Here is a 17,306-nt window from a genome sequence, read left to right as displayed (position 1 = left end):
TTTTTCCCTCTTTTTCTCATTTCTATTTTATGATAGGTTAATTTAGTATTTTTAAGTATTCCATTTTATCTCTATTGTTTAATTTACAGCTCTTTGTAGCACTTTTTTGTGGTTGCTCTAAAGATAAGGAAGTGCTGGCTGTGACCAATGCCTCTGAAGTTGAACGTCTGTCTTTCAATTAGTGAACTCAACGACTGTGTGTTTATGTAAGCTTCATTCTATGAAACTCTACTAGCAGTACAATGATGAATAGATTGGACACGATTTCTCGTCTTATGTAGCTTACATTCTAAATGCGGGAGAGGGTGAGACAGAGAAGGCAGGTGAACATACACTAAAATGATTGTTAGTTGAGATACATTATGCTGATGACAGGAAAGGTAACTCAGGGGACAAAGTCAAGGAAAGTCTCTCTGAAGAGGTAACATAGAGTTGACAGATCAATTATTAACAATATGTTAACCATGTGAAGAGTATTCTGAATAGAGAAAACAGTATGGCCAAAAACCTTAAATATCACTAATTGAAACTGTCCGATTTTATAACTTCCTAAGGTGTTTTTCTGTGCCAAATAAAGAAAAATGACTTTCAAAAGCTGTTTTAAACAAAATAAAATATCTTCACTTGCATGAATTGTAATTTCACTTATTAAAATGTAACTGTAACTAGGTGTCTTCCTTTTTATACTTATTGCCACTGAAATTCCTTGATTTTTTTAGCTGTTAAAATGCACAAGTTGAAGAAATAATTTTGCAGCTTTTCAGGTGCTTTCCTAGGGAAGACTGTTCTTTGTATCTGACCTTATCTGAATCCACCTGGGAGTCAGGAGGCAGTCTTGGCCCCCGAGTGAATTGCTGTGAATACTTGGCCAGATCTCAAAATCCATGTGTGACCAGCACTCTGAGCTTTCTGTAATTACAGAAAATTCTCAACCTGTAGGAATTAACTTAGGGTGATTCTCATTTATAGCACTCTTGCAATTGCACCTGTGTAATTATTTATGGCACTCAGGGCAGCAAGAGCACAGACGATGTCACTCAGACTGTCTGGATCTTAAAGATTGCCACATAAAATTTGAACCCTTGGAGTGTGTACTTTGGGTCATTCTAGCTACCTGGTTCAGGTGCACCAATAGTTCTTGGCTGAGGATTTACCACTTCTTTAAATATCTATCACTCCCTTTTCAGCCACAGGTTTCTTATATAATAATAGAAATACGTATTAAAGTAGATATTATATATCCCTTTTAATTATTGTCCATAATATCAAAAGGCTTTTTGCTACACAATATAGATCATTGTTTTTCATTTCACAGTTCAATGATTATGTTTCTACTCATGTGTATAAAATGTTGGTCAGTAGGTCCTTGGCTAGCTTATGTAATTTCCTATTGCAATGCTTTACCATGATATGAAAATAGCATTGTCATTTTAAAGTACCATATAAAAAAAGGAATATGCAATATTTTTAAGCATTTCTGTATATATTCAAGTTATGATCAATACCAGATTATGTGGATCACATTTTAACCTGAGATTTTATTTAACTGGTTAAAAAATGGATTTATTCATCTAAGCACTTGAAAGTCACATGACAACATTATTAAGATGTTTTATCATAGATAGCATGAAAAAGAACTTCATTATATTCTAAGATGATATTTTAAAGAGAATGTTCTCCAAAACATGTTCTAAGAAACTAGGGGAAGGAATAGGTAGATGTTACAATATACTGAAGGCAAATATCTAATACTTGCATTAGATCATGATTTTGAACTAAACATTACAATAATCATAATCAGAAATCATTGATTTTTTTTTAAAAGATTTTATTTATTTATTTGACAGAGATAGAGACAGCCAGCGAGAGAGGGAACACAAGCAGGGGGAGTGGGAGAGGAAGAAGCAGGCTCATAGCGGAGGAGCCTGATGTGGGGCTCAATCCCATGACGCCGGGATCACGCCCTGAGCCGAAGGCAGACGCTTAACTGCTGTGCCACCCAGGCACCCCAGAAATCATTGATTTTTTAATCTGCGCTCTGGGGCCTTGTTGTGTGTGCCTCCAATTAGCAGTTGTAAATATTTTTTTTTTTTAGTATTTACTAAGCCTCAGATTCCATGAGAACCACATTTTATATACTTTCTCAATTCATCCTTATCATGGCCTACCTGATGTTAATAGCATAATTACTCTTTTGCTATGTCTGTTTGCTTTATTTTGTTTAAAACTGTGGCAATGGACACTCGGGAAGAACTTGCAAAGAATTTTACACCTATTGCACACCGGAGCCCACATTTGAATCCAGGCTGAACCTACACTCTTCATCTCTACGGCACACTGCATCCTCACTTATCGCTTTGTCGTTTATAAATATTCATAATTCGTCAATCTTCCTCACGAAATTTCAACCCTCTTAAGAACAAAAATGTATTCCCTTCATTTTTGTACTTTTGACCAAATTCAGCTTAGTACGTTAGTTCATTCCTTGAACCTAGTATGTCTAAAATAAATATTTGTGAGGTATTAAATAAATTTTTATTTAAAAATTCTCCTTAATGTTATTCTTATTCAAGAATTATCATGATATATTTTATGGTGAAAGTATTTTCCGTATATTGGAAATGCTGTCGTGTGCTGTGTCTTGTGATGGCATTAGAGGTCATTTCAGATTTTCTTTTTCAGACAAAGCAAACCAACCCTAGGTTAAGATCGGTGTTTTTCTAAACACACACCACTGCACGTTTTGATTTGTGTTTCTGATCTTACTCATCTGCCAGATAACTGCTCATTAGATCTTTACATTTATATTTAAATTGAATTATTATGCAGTACAAGGGCACCAATGACTTATAAATAAAATAATCAATAATATAACCTAATTTCACCTCTCTCTTTTACTGTCATTATCTTAGGGCGAATGGGCTTTACATGTTTTTCCTAGATTATCAGTGTATTAAATCCACATCATTCCACAGCTTAAAAAAAATAAACAGGCAATATTGTAACTATCTACTAACCTGCCTGTAGCTCTAATGTCTAGTATAAGCAGGTGAATGACTTGTGTGAATCACAATTTAGATTAAATGAACACAAACTCCTACTATAATAAGAAACCCTTTGTGTTTTGATGCTTTATTTGCCATATAAAATATAATACATCTTGTGTGGCAAAATATCTTTTTGACAAGGTTTATATTTTAAAATATGAAAACTAAGTTGATGAAATCAGTCTTAAAAATGTCTCTGAAAAATATCATAATATAATAATACAGACAGGTTAATTGATAATGTTTCACTTACTAAAAATAAGTTGATTTTTTTTTACTATTTTTACTTTTAAAAGTTAATGCGATAAACTGATTGTCTTACAAAAATAGTTAACCATTATCTAAAAATAATCCATTGAATAAGAAGTAAATATGTTATCTTCAGCTCTTTTCCTTCGTGCGCTTTATTAACAAAAAAGAATTCATAGTTGTGATTAATTTCTTGTCTAATTTAGAAATCACTATCGATCACCTAATAATTGCTAGGAATTCTGTTGAATCTTGGGAATGCAAAATGCACCCAACCGGAACCGGCTCTCCTGGGCTTCACTCTATTGACAATAAACAACAATTAAAGCATTGAAATAAAAGCTACAAATAGCAGTATAAGCAACAATCAGTAAAACAATCAGTAAAACATAAGGAAGTCCTTAATTTACCTGAGAAGGTTGTAAAAATGTTCACAGAAGGGTGAAGGTGGTATCTTAACTGCATCTCATAGGACAAGTAGGAGCATGCCGAGAGGCCAAAGAAAAGAAGGAAACACCAGAAAGAAAAAAAAGAAAAGAAAAGAAAAAAAGAAATTGCCTGTGAAAAAGGGAAGCTAGAAGTTTGTCATCCAGGACTCTTCCACTACAAAATCCTTAACTATCATAAATTGTTTTGGGGGGGGGGGCAGAGGCAGAGGGAGAGAGAGAATGCCAAACAGGCTCCACGCCAGCAGAGAGCCCCATTTGGGGCTCGTCTCACAACCTTGAGATCCTGACCTAAGACAGAATCAAGAGTCAGTTGCTTACCCAGCTGAACCACCCAGGCTCCCCCACGTCACCTTTTCTGATGGAAACTCAGGTCTGACCAGCTTTCTCACATCCTAGAAATTACTATTTCCATATACATCGGTCATTTAACTTCGTCAACACTTTTCATGCTTCCTTTGCCTCCTCGTCAATGCCTTAATTGGTGCCTTAATTTCTCTGAAGATAAATTTCAGAAATGTTTGCTAGTTTTCAACATTTCAACATAAATAATTTTCGTTAGACTCTTTTTTGTAAGTTTGACTTCTGATGGTATTGTAATCTATACTTCATAAATTTGATTTTTACCAATCTCGTTTTTTTTTTTTTAAAGATTTTTTATTTATTTATTCGACAGAGATAGAGACAGCCAGCGAGAGAGGGAACACAAGCAGGGGGAGTGGGAGAGGAAGAAGCAGGCTCATAGCGGGAGAGCCTGACGTGGGGCTCGATCCCATAACACCGGGATCACGCCCTGAGCCGAAGGCAGACGCATAACCGCTGTGCCACCCAGGCGCCCCTACCAATCTCGTTTTTGATGATATTGTAATCTACATGGTCGATTAATATCATTTTACAGTTGCCTATGATAACATGTAAATATAATATAATATTCTGCATGTTGTTTCAGGTTGCATTCCTTAGGAATCAGACTCTGAGATTAGCAGAGAGGATATTCAGCAGGGAGGATATTCCGAAAGGAGGCACAGAGGCCGAGCAGAGCAGAGACTATGATGCCTATTCAGTAAAGATGGTCCTGCCATTAATGATTGATGTTCAAATGGTAACCCAATCATGCATTTCAACCCAACCCACTTGAATATGTTATATTGTCCTTTCGTTATAGCAGTGAATTTAATTTTCCAGTATTTTGTTTAGTTTGCAGTTATATTCGTAAGAGTTATGGGCCTGTATGTTTCTTTGTGCTCCCTCCATTTTTCTTGGGTAGTTTAATCAAAGATTTCATCTAATTTATTTGTCATTTCAGAGCACTAGTAACTGGATTTATTATAAATTATGTATTTTTTCTATTTCTTAAGTTATATATGTTTTTACTTTCTTGTTTATATATTACTTTCTACAGCATTACTTACGTTAGTTTCTTTTTTAGTGATTTTTAAATAATACAGTGCATTTCATTTTTGTGAACTTTATTGAGATATAATTTATAGATAGTAAAATACACACATTTAATGTAAAGCGTGGCAAATATGACCACCACCAAAATCAATCTGCAAATCTATCTCTCCCCCCACCCTCTTTGAAATCAGATTCAGACCCAGGCAATAATTGATTTGCTTTCTCTCACTATAGACTAATTTGCTATTTTTTTTGACAGTATATACTTTTGTCCGGTTTGATTTGCTCATCGTGTTTTTGAAATTTGTCCATTTTGTCGTGTGTATCAGTAATTCACCCTTTAATTTCTGTATTAATGTGATCTCAGTGTGAATATACCACAATTTATTTCCCCACTGACAGTTTTTGGACATACAGTTTGCTTCCAGTTTTCAGCTATACTGAATAAAAAACTTTGCACAAGTCTTTATTTGGCACATATTTCCATTCTTTTTGGTAATACCTAAGACTGGTATTTCAGGCGAATACGGCAATTTTATGTTTAATCCATGTAAGAATATGAAAATTCTTCTCAAAGCAGTGGTACCAATGCACATACCCAATATCAAGTTTGGAAGAAGTCTTATTGTGTCTGCTTCCAAAACATAGTCATATCCATTGGTGTGTATTTGGTAGCACTTATTTGGTACCAAATTTGGTACTTTCACCCTAATCTAAAATACACGTATCTCTTTTTACTTCCTTTCAATGAGAATGTTTCTTCTCCAGCTTGACTCATTTTCCATTTTAGCAGAGTGATCTATTTCAAAAAATCAATTTGGATGATGTTACACCCTACATAAAACCAGTTCATGAATCACACAGATATGGTTAAACTAAAATACTTGGCATGGTCCATTAGGAACGGTGGCATCGTCCTCTGTGACCCTTCATACCCTCAGGTTTTGGCCCTAACATTCTTGTTCACTGGACTTTACCTAAAGTCTTCTTTTCAGTTTTTTCTGAGGTCTAGAAGTAACTTCATCTAGGAAGCTCTCTCAGAACAACCACTTATTGGACTACAAAGTAATGATTGATTCTTTGTAATTATTTGTATGATTATAGCTTAACGTTTTCCCTCCTCAAAATTCCCTTAGAAATTTGAGAGCTCATGTGCCTACAAATTTGTGGCAAAGTGTAGGGGTTTATACATATTGGATAATGCATAAATGTTGCTTACTAAATCACTTTGTAAAGAATTATGTCCTAAAGAATTACGTAAAGAATTATGTAAAGAAGACATAGATGAACTTACATTCTAATCTAATTCAAAAATAATTATATTGCAATAGGTGATTTTTTAACCTGTAAAACTTAATGAAATACCTAAGTTTTGTTATATATCTCCCATATTATTTTTTTGTCTGTTTCCCAGATATTTTTTTTTTAAAAAACAACTTTTTCACCAGACTGCTCGATTTTTCTTTTTCTTTTTTTCTACAATGGTATATTTTAAGACTCCTATTTTAGTTCTATTAATGGTTATCTATAAGTTTTTAATTGTATTTATTTTCTAAAATATCAAGAAGAAATACATCACATATATATAGTTATACCCTGTTATTTGCTTTTGTAAAATTAGACCCTTAGTATACAGTGTCTCCTTCACTCTCACCTGTCCGAGCATCCCCTTTGAAGCACCTAGTACTTTTTTGTCCTTTAGGCCAAACTTTGTATTTTCTAAGTAATTATTTTTCCAAAAAAGTTTATAAACTGGATATAAGAAATGGAGCTCTTGGCTACCAGGGTCATGGCAGGAAGTTCACCAATTTCTTTTCAGTTTCCATGTCTGGGTAGGTAGATAGAATTGCCTTTCCCTCCTATCCAGTTGCATCCTCCCCACCCAAGGCGTTGCCTTCTGCTTAGATATGCCTATGTATTTCACAACCTCAATTATCTGTGCCTGTAAGAAAGAATCTGGGGTGGGGAGGGATGGGGGGAGGGCATGTTGTAGGGGAGAAGTGCACTATTGAATTGAGTCCCTTTTTCATATAATTATTACAGTACTCTGAAGTTGGCATCTCTCTATCTCTTCTGTAACTGAGTACAACTCTCCCAATTTGGAAATTGCTGTGCCCAGACCCTCTTTCACTGATGAACCCACCTGCCTCACGGGAGATCAGGTGAATCACACTATCAGCTCCCTGCAGTGGGTCACTAGGTAGCTCCTTGTGTCCTTTGACTTTCATTGACTGTTACCTGCTCTTCTCTTGGTCTTCAGCCTCTCCTGTAAACCACTCCAAAGTTTGTCAGGGCTCTATTTGTGCACTTTCATTATCACTTTCATGAGAGACTATGGACTCTGGGAAACAAACTGAGGGCTTCAGAGGGAAGGGAGGTGGGGAATGGGATAGGCCGGTGATGGGTAGTAAGGAGGGCACATATTGCATGGAGCACTGGGTGTTATACACAACTAATGAATCATGGAACACTACATCAAAAACTAAGGATGTACTGTATAGTGACTAACATAACATAATAAAAAATTATTATTATTTAAAAAAAAAGAAGCAACATTATGCTTGTGGTTAATCATGGACAAGTCTGCATTTCTTTTACTCTGATGTCATTTGCCTCATATTTTGCAGAAAAAGAATTGAAAATTTCAGGACATGTATAGATCTTTCTTACTCTTAAAAAAAGTCTTTCTTTGGGCAGCAAGATCAGCTCAAATGCCCAAGCTGAAATAGATGTCAAATTGCACTTGAGTGTAGAGTACAATAAAACTTATTATTAATACATGCAATGTTTTTTCTTTATTCTAAGTTGCAATCCTCCTGTGACCTAGAGCAAGAACTCTTCTTTCTCATCTGAATTTCTCTATAAAATTAGAGTATATTTCTTATATTCTCCACAAAAATATAAAAATTATATGTTTTATATTTTAAAACAAGGTAGGTGATTATTTAAGTAGTAACTACTAAGTAAGTAAAAAAAATATTGATTTATAAAAAATTGAGAGAATACGGTAGGAGTAGAGTGTTTGCACAGAGATAAGGTCTAAAACAGAAAAAAAAAGGAAAAAACGTGATATAAACTAATGCTTTCAAACTACGGAGAAAAATACCAAATAAAATAGCAACAATATTTGAGTGTTTTTACTGAAAGACAGAACGTGGGGAAGAGGGCAGTGGTCAAATGGAAGTACCACAGGTTTTTACAATAAACCTTAAGTACAATTTGTTTTTAAGTGATGTAGACATATTACCCTGGTAAGCAGAAATTTCATAAAAGAGTAGAATTTCATAAAAATAAAATTTACTGGTCTTCATATTTTAAGAAATTTTACAAAGAAGCTTTAAATATGAAAGGAGGACAAAGGCAATGAAAACATCTGGGTTAAAAAGGTATTGCCAGAGTATATGCATACAACATGTAAGCCAGGCTAACTCCTTTACTTTAATTACTGTCACAAAACTGTCAAGAAAAACTACATAATAAAGTGTAAATATGAGTATTTACCCTTCAATCAGCATCAAATTCTAAGATTATCTGGAGATGTGCTAATTAATTTTGCTCTGGCTTCTAAATACCAGTATTGGTATTTATATGAATTTAATTAAATGTCCATATAAAAGATATTATCAGTATCTCTAAAACTGCAAAATCATTTTAAACAAAAATGAAGCACCCTACTTCAGTTTTTTTCTCAATTTTTATTTAGAAAGTTCAGTGAAACAACATATCACAGTTTAGAAATATTTTAATCTCACTATAATTTAACGCTTACAAAATTTAGTAAGTCTTGATTTTCAACAATAAAATTTATAAAAATAATTTTACATTTATAAAATGAATCACTATTTCACAATAAATTATTCATATTTATTACCTGAAAAAAGTTTTGTGCTATATAAAAGCAATAAGTTTCATTATCAATATTTTGAAAATATGCTGAAAACTTCAGTTCCTCTTTGTCCAACATTTTTGGCAGTTAAGTATACAAAAATATTATATTAAAAATTCCCTGACCATAGTTATTAAAACAGAATCGTTAGCAATAATTTCTAAAACAAAGTTGCTTAGTAAGTATATGCAGATAAGTTAAAGGGCTCACTAAAAATGAATCTTATGTGTTATATTTCAAAGATTTTTTTTAATAGCTATTAAGAGAAAAGCACAAAAAGTTAAACAGATGCCTACAAAAAATATTTGTGTTTTTAAAGATGAAAAACATGAAAACTGAGATGCTAAATTTCCACAAAGTAAGAGTTAAGTAAACTTTCCTCTTCCCTCATTCACTCTCAAAGATATATTTTTATAGTTTTCAGGTACCAGCTATTGAAGGAATTTTGATTTTATTAAATCAATGATACCTTTTAATTAATCATTTCCTACTCTGAGGTAATAAGTTAGTTAACATTAAGAGAAACTTTTTCTTTGTAGGGAAAGTGGGGGTTACGAAATTTCAGAAACTTTGAGGTTCTGTAAAAAATCATTGAATTCAGTCTCTTATAGGTTGGGAAACTATTTTATATCACTGGTAATTACTCAACCAGTTTTTCCGTATTTCTAGAAATAAAATGTGTATGTTGTGTGTGTGTGTGTGAGAGAGAGAGAGAGAGCTCACTGTTTCCTGAGGTGGCCCATCAGTAATCGTTTTTTAAATAAGCTTCAGCTTTAGATCAAACAGGGCTCCAATGAACTATACTCAGTTCACTCGATTGTGAAAATCCGTTGGGTCAGTGATTTGAATTTGTGTTTGTTTTCATCATAACCTATCTGGGATTCTATCTTTTATTTTCTTTAATTTGTTTTCAAGTTTTTCTTTTTTTAAGGGGAAGACATTAAAACTGCAACAGTGGTTTCTTATTCATGCTGCAACAAATTTACACTCATTGATTACGTGTAAATATGTGCTAAGGTGACACGATGGATAGGATTCAGTCATTACTCAATTGCATACATTTAAAAACTATAGTGAGAAGCTCACATTTTTCATTCCACCTCAAAGATTTATTCTCACGAAAGTCAAGTGGACCTGGGTTTGTAAAGCTGGTGGCTCTCCGACTCCTCAGGTTTATGAACCTTGGTTACTTACCCTCTAAGCAATTGGTTTCTTCATTTGTAAGTGAAAGATAATCCCAGCTCTTTGATAGGGATCCTGTGAGTACTAAGTGAGGCAATGCATGTGTGACAGATAGTGGTCTGTCTCCCAGTGTGGTGCAGTTCAGGGGGCACAAGGCTGGCCACCTAAAGGCTGTTCTCCCAACCTCCCTGGGAACGGGATGCGAGCATGTGCTAAGTTCTAGTCAATGCACGACTACTTCTAGATTGTTTTAGGACAGAAAATTAATGTCTTTCTTGGTCAAGACACTGTTTTAAGGGTCCCCCCCTCCTTTTTTTAAACGATTTATCCTGTATCCTAACCGGTAAAATAAACATGTTTTATCTCAAGATACGTCTTCAGGGGCGCCTGGGTGGCGCAGTCGTTAAGCGTCTGCCTTCAGCTCAGGGCGTGATCCCAGGATCCTGGGATCGAGCCCCGCATCAGGCTCCTCTGCTAGGAGCCCGTTTCTTCCTCTCCCACTCCCCCTGCTTGTGTTCCCTCTCTTGCTGGCTGTCTCTCTGTCAAATTAAATAAAATCTTTAAAAAAAAAAAAGACATCTTCAAATAGAGGCAGATTACAAGGAATAGCCAGTCATCCTTGGAATGGCTACTCATGATTTCCTAAGCTAAAGACAGGCATATTTAACTATGGGCCAGAAGGATGCTTCTTAGCCATAAGATATCCATAAGCGATTCTTCTTCAAAGAAATATTTCCTGTTCTATAGCAACTGCTAAAGTTTTCTAATTTGCAAGTTTAAAACTGATAAAAAAAAAAACCACCTTGGTTCATTTTACATTAATCTGGAGTTGCTGATCTGTTCTGCTCCAAAAAGAACACTTAGTTCTGCATCACATCACAATAAGGCAATTATTTACAGATTTAAATTAATATCAAGACAACAAATGAAAGTAGTACATAAGATTCACCTGGTTCAGGAACAGTGCAAGGGAAGTTGGAAAAATACACTATACAAACATATGGAAACTCAGATATAAATTGCGTGCATCGGAAAGTTTTAAACAACAGCAACAACAAACAAAATGAGCCTATAAACAAAAAAACAGGACACCACCTTATAACAGCACCATGAAGAAGCCTTGGCTAAGAGTTTGCCAAAAGTACCATCCTGAGTTATTTCAAGACCAAGTTTTCACATTCACATTTCGCAGTGCCGTTCAGGAGTAAACACATTCTCACAATTGCTTTTGTTTGGAGAGAGGCTGGTGTGAGATCACAGAAGCTTGGTTGGCGGCTATTTTGTACTGTTCTTGTCCAGAGCCTTGTGGTGGGGAAGGGAGCGGGGTCTCAGGAGTTGCTAGAAAAGAAGCAGAGAATTGTATGGGATGGTGACCATCACCTTGGCTCAACCCAGGAAGTCCTGCAGGACACCAAATGCACTATTTTATTTTGGAGATATTTTTAAAAGATCATATATAAAGTAGGATCATCTAATACATTATGAGCTCCTTGAGGACCTATTGGCGTTGCGCTGCCCTCTGAACTCCCAGATGGCATTCAAATGGAAGAGAGCATGCTTAAACATCTTAATAGTCACTTACTAGTCCCTTAAATCTTAATAGTCACTTAATAGTCCCTTAAAAGTCACTTCCTGCCTTTCTTAATAGCATTTATGAGCATTTCATTCTCTTACAGACCCAGCAGAAAAAAAGTCAATAAAAAGAATTAACAGAAGGCTAGTTGTTTTTTTTCAAATCTTAGAAAACTTCACATTTTTTTTTTGCAATAAAAAATGCACATAAAATAAAATGTATTTGGTTTGGATTCCACTAACTCAAACATATTAGATGACATAAAAAGTTAAGATACTTTTCAAGTGCTTTGAAACCTATATGGTAGGTAAAAACATCTGAAAAGTACTGGTTTTTTTGCTCATCCGTCCCTTCCGCATCAATGCAAAGAGCAAGCTCATGGAACTGTAAACCGAAGTGACAGTTTGAATACTTCATTGTCTAGAATAGTAGAGCCTCCTATTGCAAACTTTTACTATATTATACAAGAATCTAGGCACTATTCTAGATTTTTAATTTTTAAAAACTTGAAATATTTTAACATTCACATTTATTATCATTCCACATATTTAACAGAACAAATAGAAAATGTCTGATCATCATGCTGAGGCATTGCACTTTATAGATTTTTTTCCCCCAAAATAGCTTTTAAAAATTCTATACAAAAATAAGAAAAGTTCCCTTTTGCCTGATTTTCTTTAATGTATTGACTTAATATTATTAAATATGGTTTAGCAATTACTTAGAAACAACGTTTTTAGACACAGTTTAATTGACAAAAGGATAACCATATTTGCTTTAAAAAATTATTTCTGGATATTTGGGCTGAATCTAAGACTACAGTGGCCTGCTATAAAAGGCCAGGAAAATACACATGAATTTAAATTTTTTGTGTGTATGTGTTTAATGTTTTGCTCTGCATGAAACAATTGATTTTTATAAATCTTATGTCAAAAGAGGGAAAATAAAAAGGAAAAAATAGGACGTGATTTTTAAAAGATTAGGGTCAGTAAATACGCTTTTAAAAATACTAGAAAACTAGCATTTAAAAAGTAAAAGATTCAACCACCAGCAGAACTGTTAGACTTTCTTGCCAGTTGATGCCTAATGTGTAATACGTTGTTAATGTTTTTATTTTCTGAGTTTATGAATAACTGATCTCTAAGAGAGATGGTAATGGGCTTGCCTCTCTCTGTTCTTGACGATGAAATGAAAATGTTAACATTTGCTTCACGAGGATGGTCCCAAATTAATGTCTTTCAAGTACATTTATATCCACAGGTTAAGTATGTCATACTATTTCCATATTTGTATATTTTTCTAACAATTTTACTTTTGCCTCAATCATATATTCAAAGAACTTTGTGTTTTAGACACAATTTACACATGGGTTTCCCAGTGCTTGTATCTAAGGAATAGCAGTGGTAATAAGTATTTCTGAGACCTCTACTTTTCCTACCACTAGGTAGCAGTGAGATCGTACTCACAAAATTGTTACATTTCATTGAACATTTCCATGAAACCATATTGTAACTAGTTATTAAGGGTTTTTGTAAAGTCAGTAGGAAATACAGATATGCATCATAATTATAATAATATGTGTTATAACTCAAGGAATCTCAGTGAGTTAGGTGGTTTAGTGTTAAGAGTAGATAGATCGAGGCACCTGGGTGGCTCAGTTGGTTAAGCATCTGCCTTGGGCTCAGAGTCCTGGGATGGAGCCCGGCACTGGGGGTCCCTGCTCAGTGGGGAGTCTGCTTCTCCCTCTTCCTCTACCCCTCCCCCCTGCTTGTGCCCTCTCTCTCTCACTCTCTCTCTCAAATAAATAAATAAAATCTTAAAAAAAAAACAAAGAGGAGATAGATCAAAGGCAAATCCATGATTATTTAGTATAAATTCAGAAACAATTCTAGAAATTTTGTCAGAGATTTTCATCTCTGGTGTGGCTTATAAATAGAATTTGTGTTAAATCTGCAATACTACCAGATTAACTTAGCTACTAACCCCTACTATTTATATAACCATTTTAGTTCCAAAGAGCTTCCCCAGTGGCCCTCACTTTGCACAAATCTGACATGCATACATTTCAGTTATCACAGCTTGGGAAAATAGCACCAGTCCTGCAAAAACATGGTTTGAATTTCAGTGACCATGGTAACTCATGATTTGCATACATACAAATTTCACTGCTAACTCTTTGGTCTACATTAATTACCTCGATAACAGAGGGGCCCTATCATAGTGACCAATCGCATCAAATCTTTGAGTTTGTCTGTGACTGGTCACTGAATATATTTTATTCAGTTCCTGTACTGACAACTTAAGTGTGTAGTTGTGTTGCCTCCTTGTCTCCTAGTGATAAATTTTCATGACACCTGCAAAAAATGGCTAAAGCAAAATTGGCAAAAAAAAAAAAAAAAAAAAAAAGGAAGCAAAAAGTGATAATGCAGGAAGTGAATGGAGCATGGATGGAGTTACAGAAGAGTTAACTGCCCCTGGGAATGTGGACATTGCTGCTGTTTGAGTCTCTTTATCTGCATTCTGGAACTTACTGAAGGAAAACTGATGGACATTAGTGAAGAAACTGATTGTGTTGAAAAGGATGAAGATGTCCCAGGGGAAGTGAAACCTATAAAAAACCTTCACATTATATGGATTCTCAGAGACATTTCAGACATGGGAAGTGCAAAGGGTAAAATGTTAGAAGCTGATCCAAATTTCCAGAAGAGTAAAATTCATCAAGGCATAGAAAAGATGCTTCCACTGGCAAGTTAGAGGAGTAAGGTGGTAAGCACTGTTCAAGCTATACTTCATAGTTTTTTTAAAGAATTTATTTGAGACAGAGAGCACGAGCCATGGGGAGGGTCAGAGGGAGAAGGAGAAGCAGGCTCCCCGCTGAGCAGGAAAGCGGACAAGGGGCTTGATTCCAGGACTCCGGGATCATGACCTGAGGCAAAGGCAGACACTTAACTGGCTGAGCCACCCAGGCGCCCCACACTTCGTAATTTTTTAAGGAAGAAATAAAACACGTTAATTCTCAGTGAATCTAATGTTTACATTACAGTGTACTTAATAAATAACAGGAGTATTATTTTTCGCTTTTCCTCTACATTTATAACCTATAGTTAAGAGAGTTCTTAATGTTTTGGAAAACATTTTTAAAAGTCACAAGCAAACCATAATTCTCCTGTTGATTGCTAAGATTTCTTTGCATGGTTCCAGCTTGCACAGTCCTTCTTATGGTCCTGCATTACCAGGCAACATCGGGACTGCCCGTACATCCTGTTGTACTTTAAAAGCATTTATGGACTCACATCCCCTTTTTGGGAGCAAACTCATGCTAGGAGAATAAGTGTATTGAGAAACATCACAATCTCCCACAGTTGAGAGGAAACTGTACCTAATTTTTGCAATTTCCAGATACTGATAGATTCTTTCTCCAAATTCCACTTTTCCTTGGGTAATTAAAAATTATTATGGCTGAGAAGTTGCCCAGATACTTACAGATCTGGTCCGTATGAACCAGTGTTGACATGGGCCCTAAAAGTATAGTTTGTCCAGTTAATGGATCTTGAGACAAATGTGGATGCATGGGATGATGGAGATGACTAGCGTCATTGGAAGCACCTACAGAAGATAAAAGGATGCTTGTGTTAGTGATATTTCATCAGGGACAGCAAGTTTACCTTGCTACAAATGTTTTGACTGACAGCTTGAACATTGCTATTTTTGCAAAGTGCTTTTTGGGATTTCAAAAAGAAATTAATAGAACTGCTGCCATATTAAGGACAATGTCAGCTTTCACTGTGCATTGGCTAGATTAATGTTGTATCATATTATGTTGTATATTAATAATGGACCTTGTGTGCCGTTTCCTGGAATCATTAGGTTTGCTGCCTGTTGTTAAGGCAATTCCAAGAATCACTTACCTCAAGTTTATAGTATTTGGGATCACACTAATAGCATAAACAACTTTTATTTCAGAAAGATGTCATTAGGAACACATTAAGCACCAGAAAAAGAAAACTAAAATAAATAAAATAAAGTGATTTTACAAGGAAATTTAATCTAGATCAGAACACCAAATAAATGATTTCTTAACTTATTCCTGACATTTATTGCTGCAGCAAAATCTCATTTTTCTCTTCTCATTGTGTTATGTCAATTAATTATTTCAGGAGCAAAGTGTTTATTTTTAAGGTATTTACTATAAATATTTTTAGGTTATGTTGCAATGCTGGTATTCTTGGGCTTTTAAAGGAGTCAAGGCTTAAAAAAATACAATCCACCCCAAGGAGCACTAAAAATAGGAAATGTATTTCCTTTCACCATATTTGAAAGGACAAAAACTAAGGCAAGAGAAACTGCATAGCGTAAAGATGGGGGAGACTAGGAAGAATGAGGATTTCAATATGTTCAAGTATTTTTGGCTCCACCCAGTGGATTCTGCGGACTTTCTAAATGTAAAAAATTGAGTTCATTATGTCACGGACAAAAAATAAGTAGGTCAACGGGGCGCCTGGGTGGCTCAGTCGTTAAGCATCTGCCTTTGGCTCAGGGCGTGATCCCGGCGTTCTGGGATCGAGCCCCACATCAGGCTCCTCTGCTGGGAGCCTGCTTCTTCCTCTCCCACTCCCCCTGCTTGTGTTCCCTCTCTCACTAGCTGTTTCTCTCTCTCAAATTAATAAATAAAATCTTTAAAAAAGAAATAAGTAGGTCAACCTTGTACAGAGTGGGATGCTAATAAATACAATGGAAATTCTCAAATGTACTCACCACCCAGTAACATTTCTTGAAGTAGGTTGTCAATTTTAACCATCCCAAAGAGTTTAACGAACTGTATTTGCTCAATCATCTGCCAGGTGATGCTCTGCAGCGTGGGCAGCAGCAGAAGCAGCTCCCCAAACCTCCCCCGGGAGTCGTACTGCCTGTCGTTGATGTAGTCCTCCAAACTGAGCTGCACTTGGAACCGCATGTTCTTAATCTTTACTGGATCACTCAGCCCTTTTGCGTCTAACAAAGGAAGAAAAGGGGCGATCGAAAGATCGACTCTAGTTACTAGAGTGTGAGAGTAAAGGTTCTAATATGAAATAATTGTTTACCTTTCATTATCATTATTTCTTTAATGGAATTCTGAAAACAAACCTGGATCAAAAAATACGATTGCCTTCAAACAAGCATATTCATTGTCATCAATCTGAATTTCTTGAAATGGTCGTACCAGCTCGTCTAGAACCCGGTTGGCCACACGGCTGATCTCGACTTCACTGCTGTTGCGGTGAATTACATAGTTGTTCCCTAGAAGAAAAAAAGATCAGCCGCCCCCCAACAAAAGAGCATCAGATATGGTTTAATTTTTTACAAATCGATGTTTCAAATGGTTCCTCCCTTGAAAGGAGTAGTAATAGCACTTTCTTTCAGTAGCATTAGGTTAGTTATGTTAGAAGTAAGAACACGTCAAGGATCAATGACATTGATAATATGATCACATGCATTTTAACAGCCTCGGTCACTAGTGATAACACGAAAGTACAGACCAATAACAA

At 35.4% G+C, this 17,306-nt stretch overlaps 1 protein-coding gene across 4 annotated transcripts in view; it reads right to left on the bottom strand.

The window, feature by feature from the left end:
* Positions 1–9,941: 9,941 nt before the first annotated feature.
* Positions 9,942–17,306, bottom strand: part of HNF4G (hepatocyte nuclear factor 4 gamma) — a 121,659-nt gene continuing 114,294 nt past the window's right edge. For all 4 annotated transcript variants that reach the window (XM_057307921.1, XM_057307922.1, XM_044382740.3 and 1 more), the window contains 4 exons: positions 16,906–17,058; positions 16,537–16,773; positions 15,265–15,387; positions 9,942–11,546 (listed from right to left, as the gene is read on the bottom strand). In XM_057307921.1, coding sequence (XP_057163904.1) covers positions 11,425–11,546; positions 15,265–15,387; positions 16,537–16,773; positions 16,906–17,058 — 635 coding nt within the window. In that variant the 3' untranslated portion in view covers positions 9,942–11,424. The remainder of the gene's footprint in view (positions 11,547–15,264; positions 15,388–16,536; positions 16,774–16,905; positions 17,059–17,306) is intronic.

This window comes from Ursus arctos, unplaced genomic scaffold, assembly GCF_023065955.2.
Source record: "Ursus arctos isolate Adak ecotype North America unplaced genomic scaffold, UrsArc2.0 scaffold_6, whole genome shotgun sequence".
NCBI classification, from domain to species: domain Eukaryota; kingdom Metazoa; phylum Chordata; class Mammalia; order Carnivora; family Ursidae; genus Ursus; species Ursus arctos.
The sequence above is the reverse complement of the archived record's forward strand: the minus strand, read 5'-3'. Positions and strand labels throughout refer to the sequence as shown.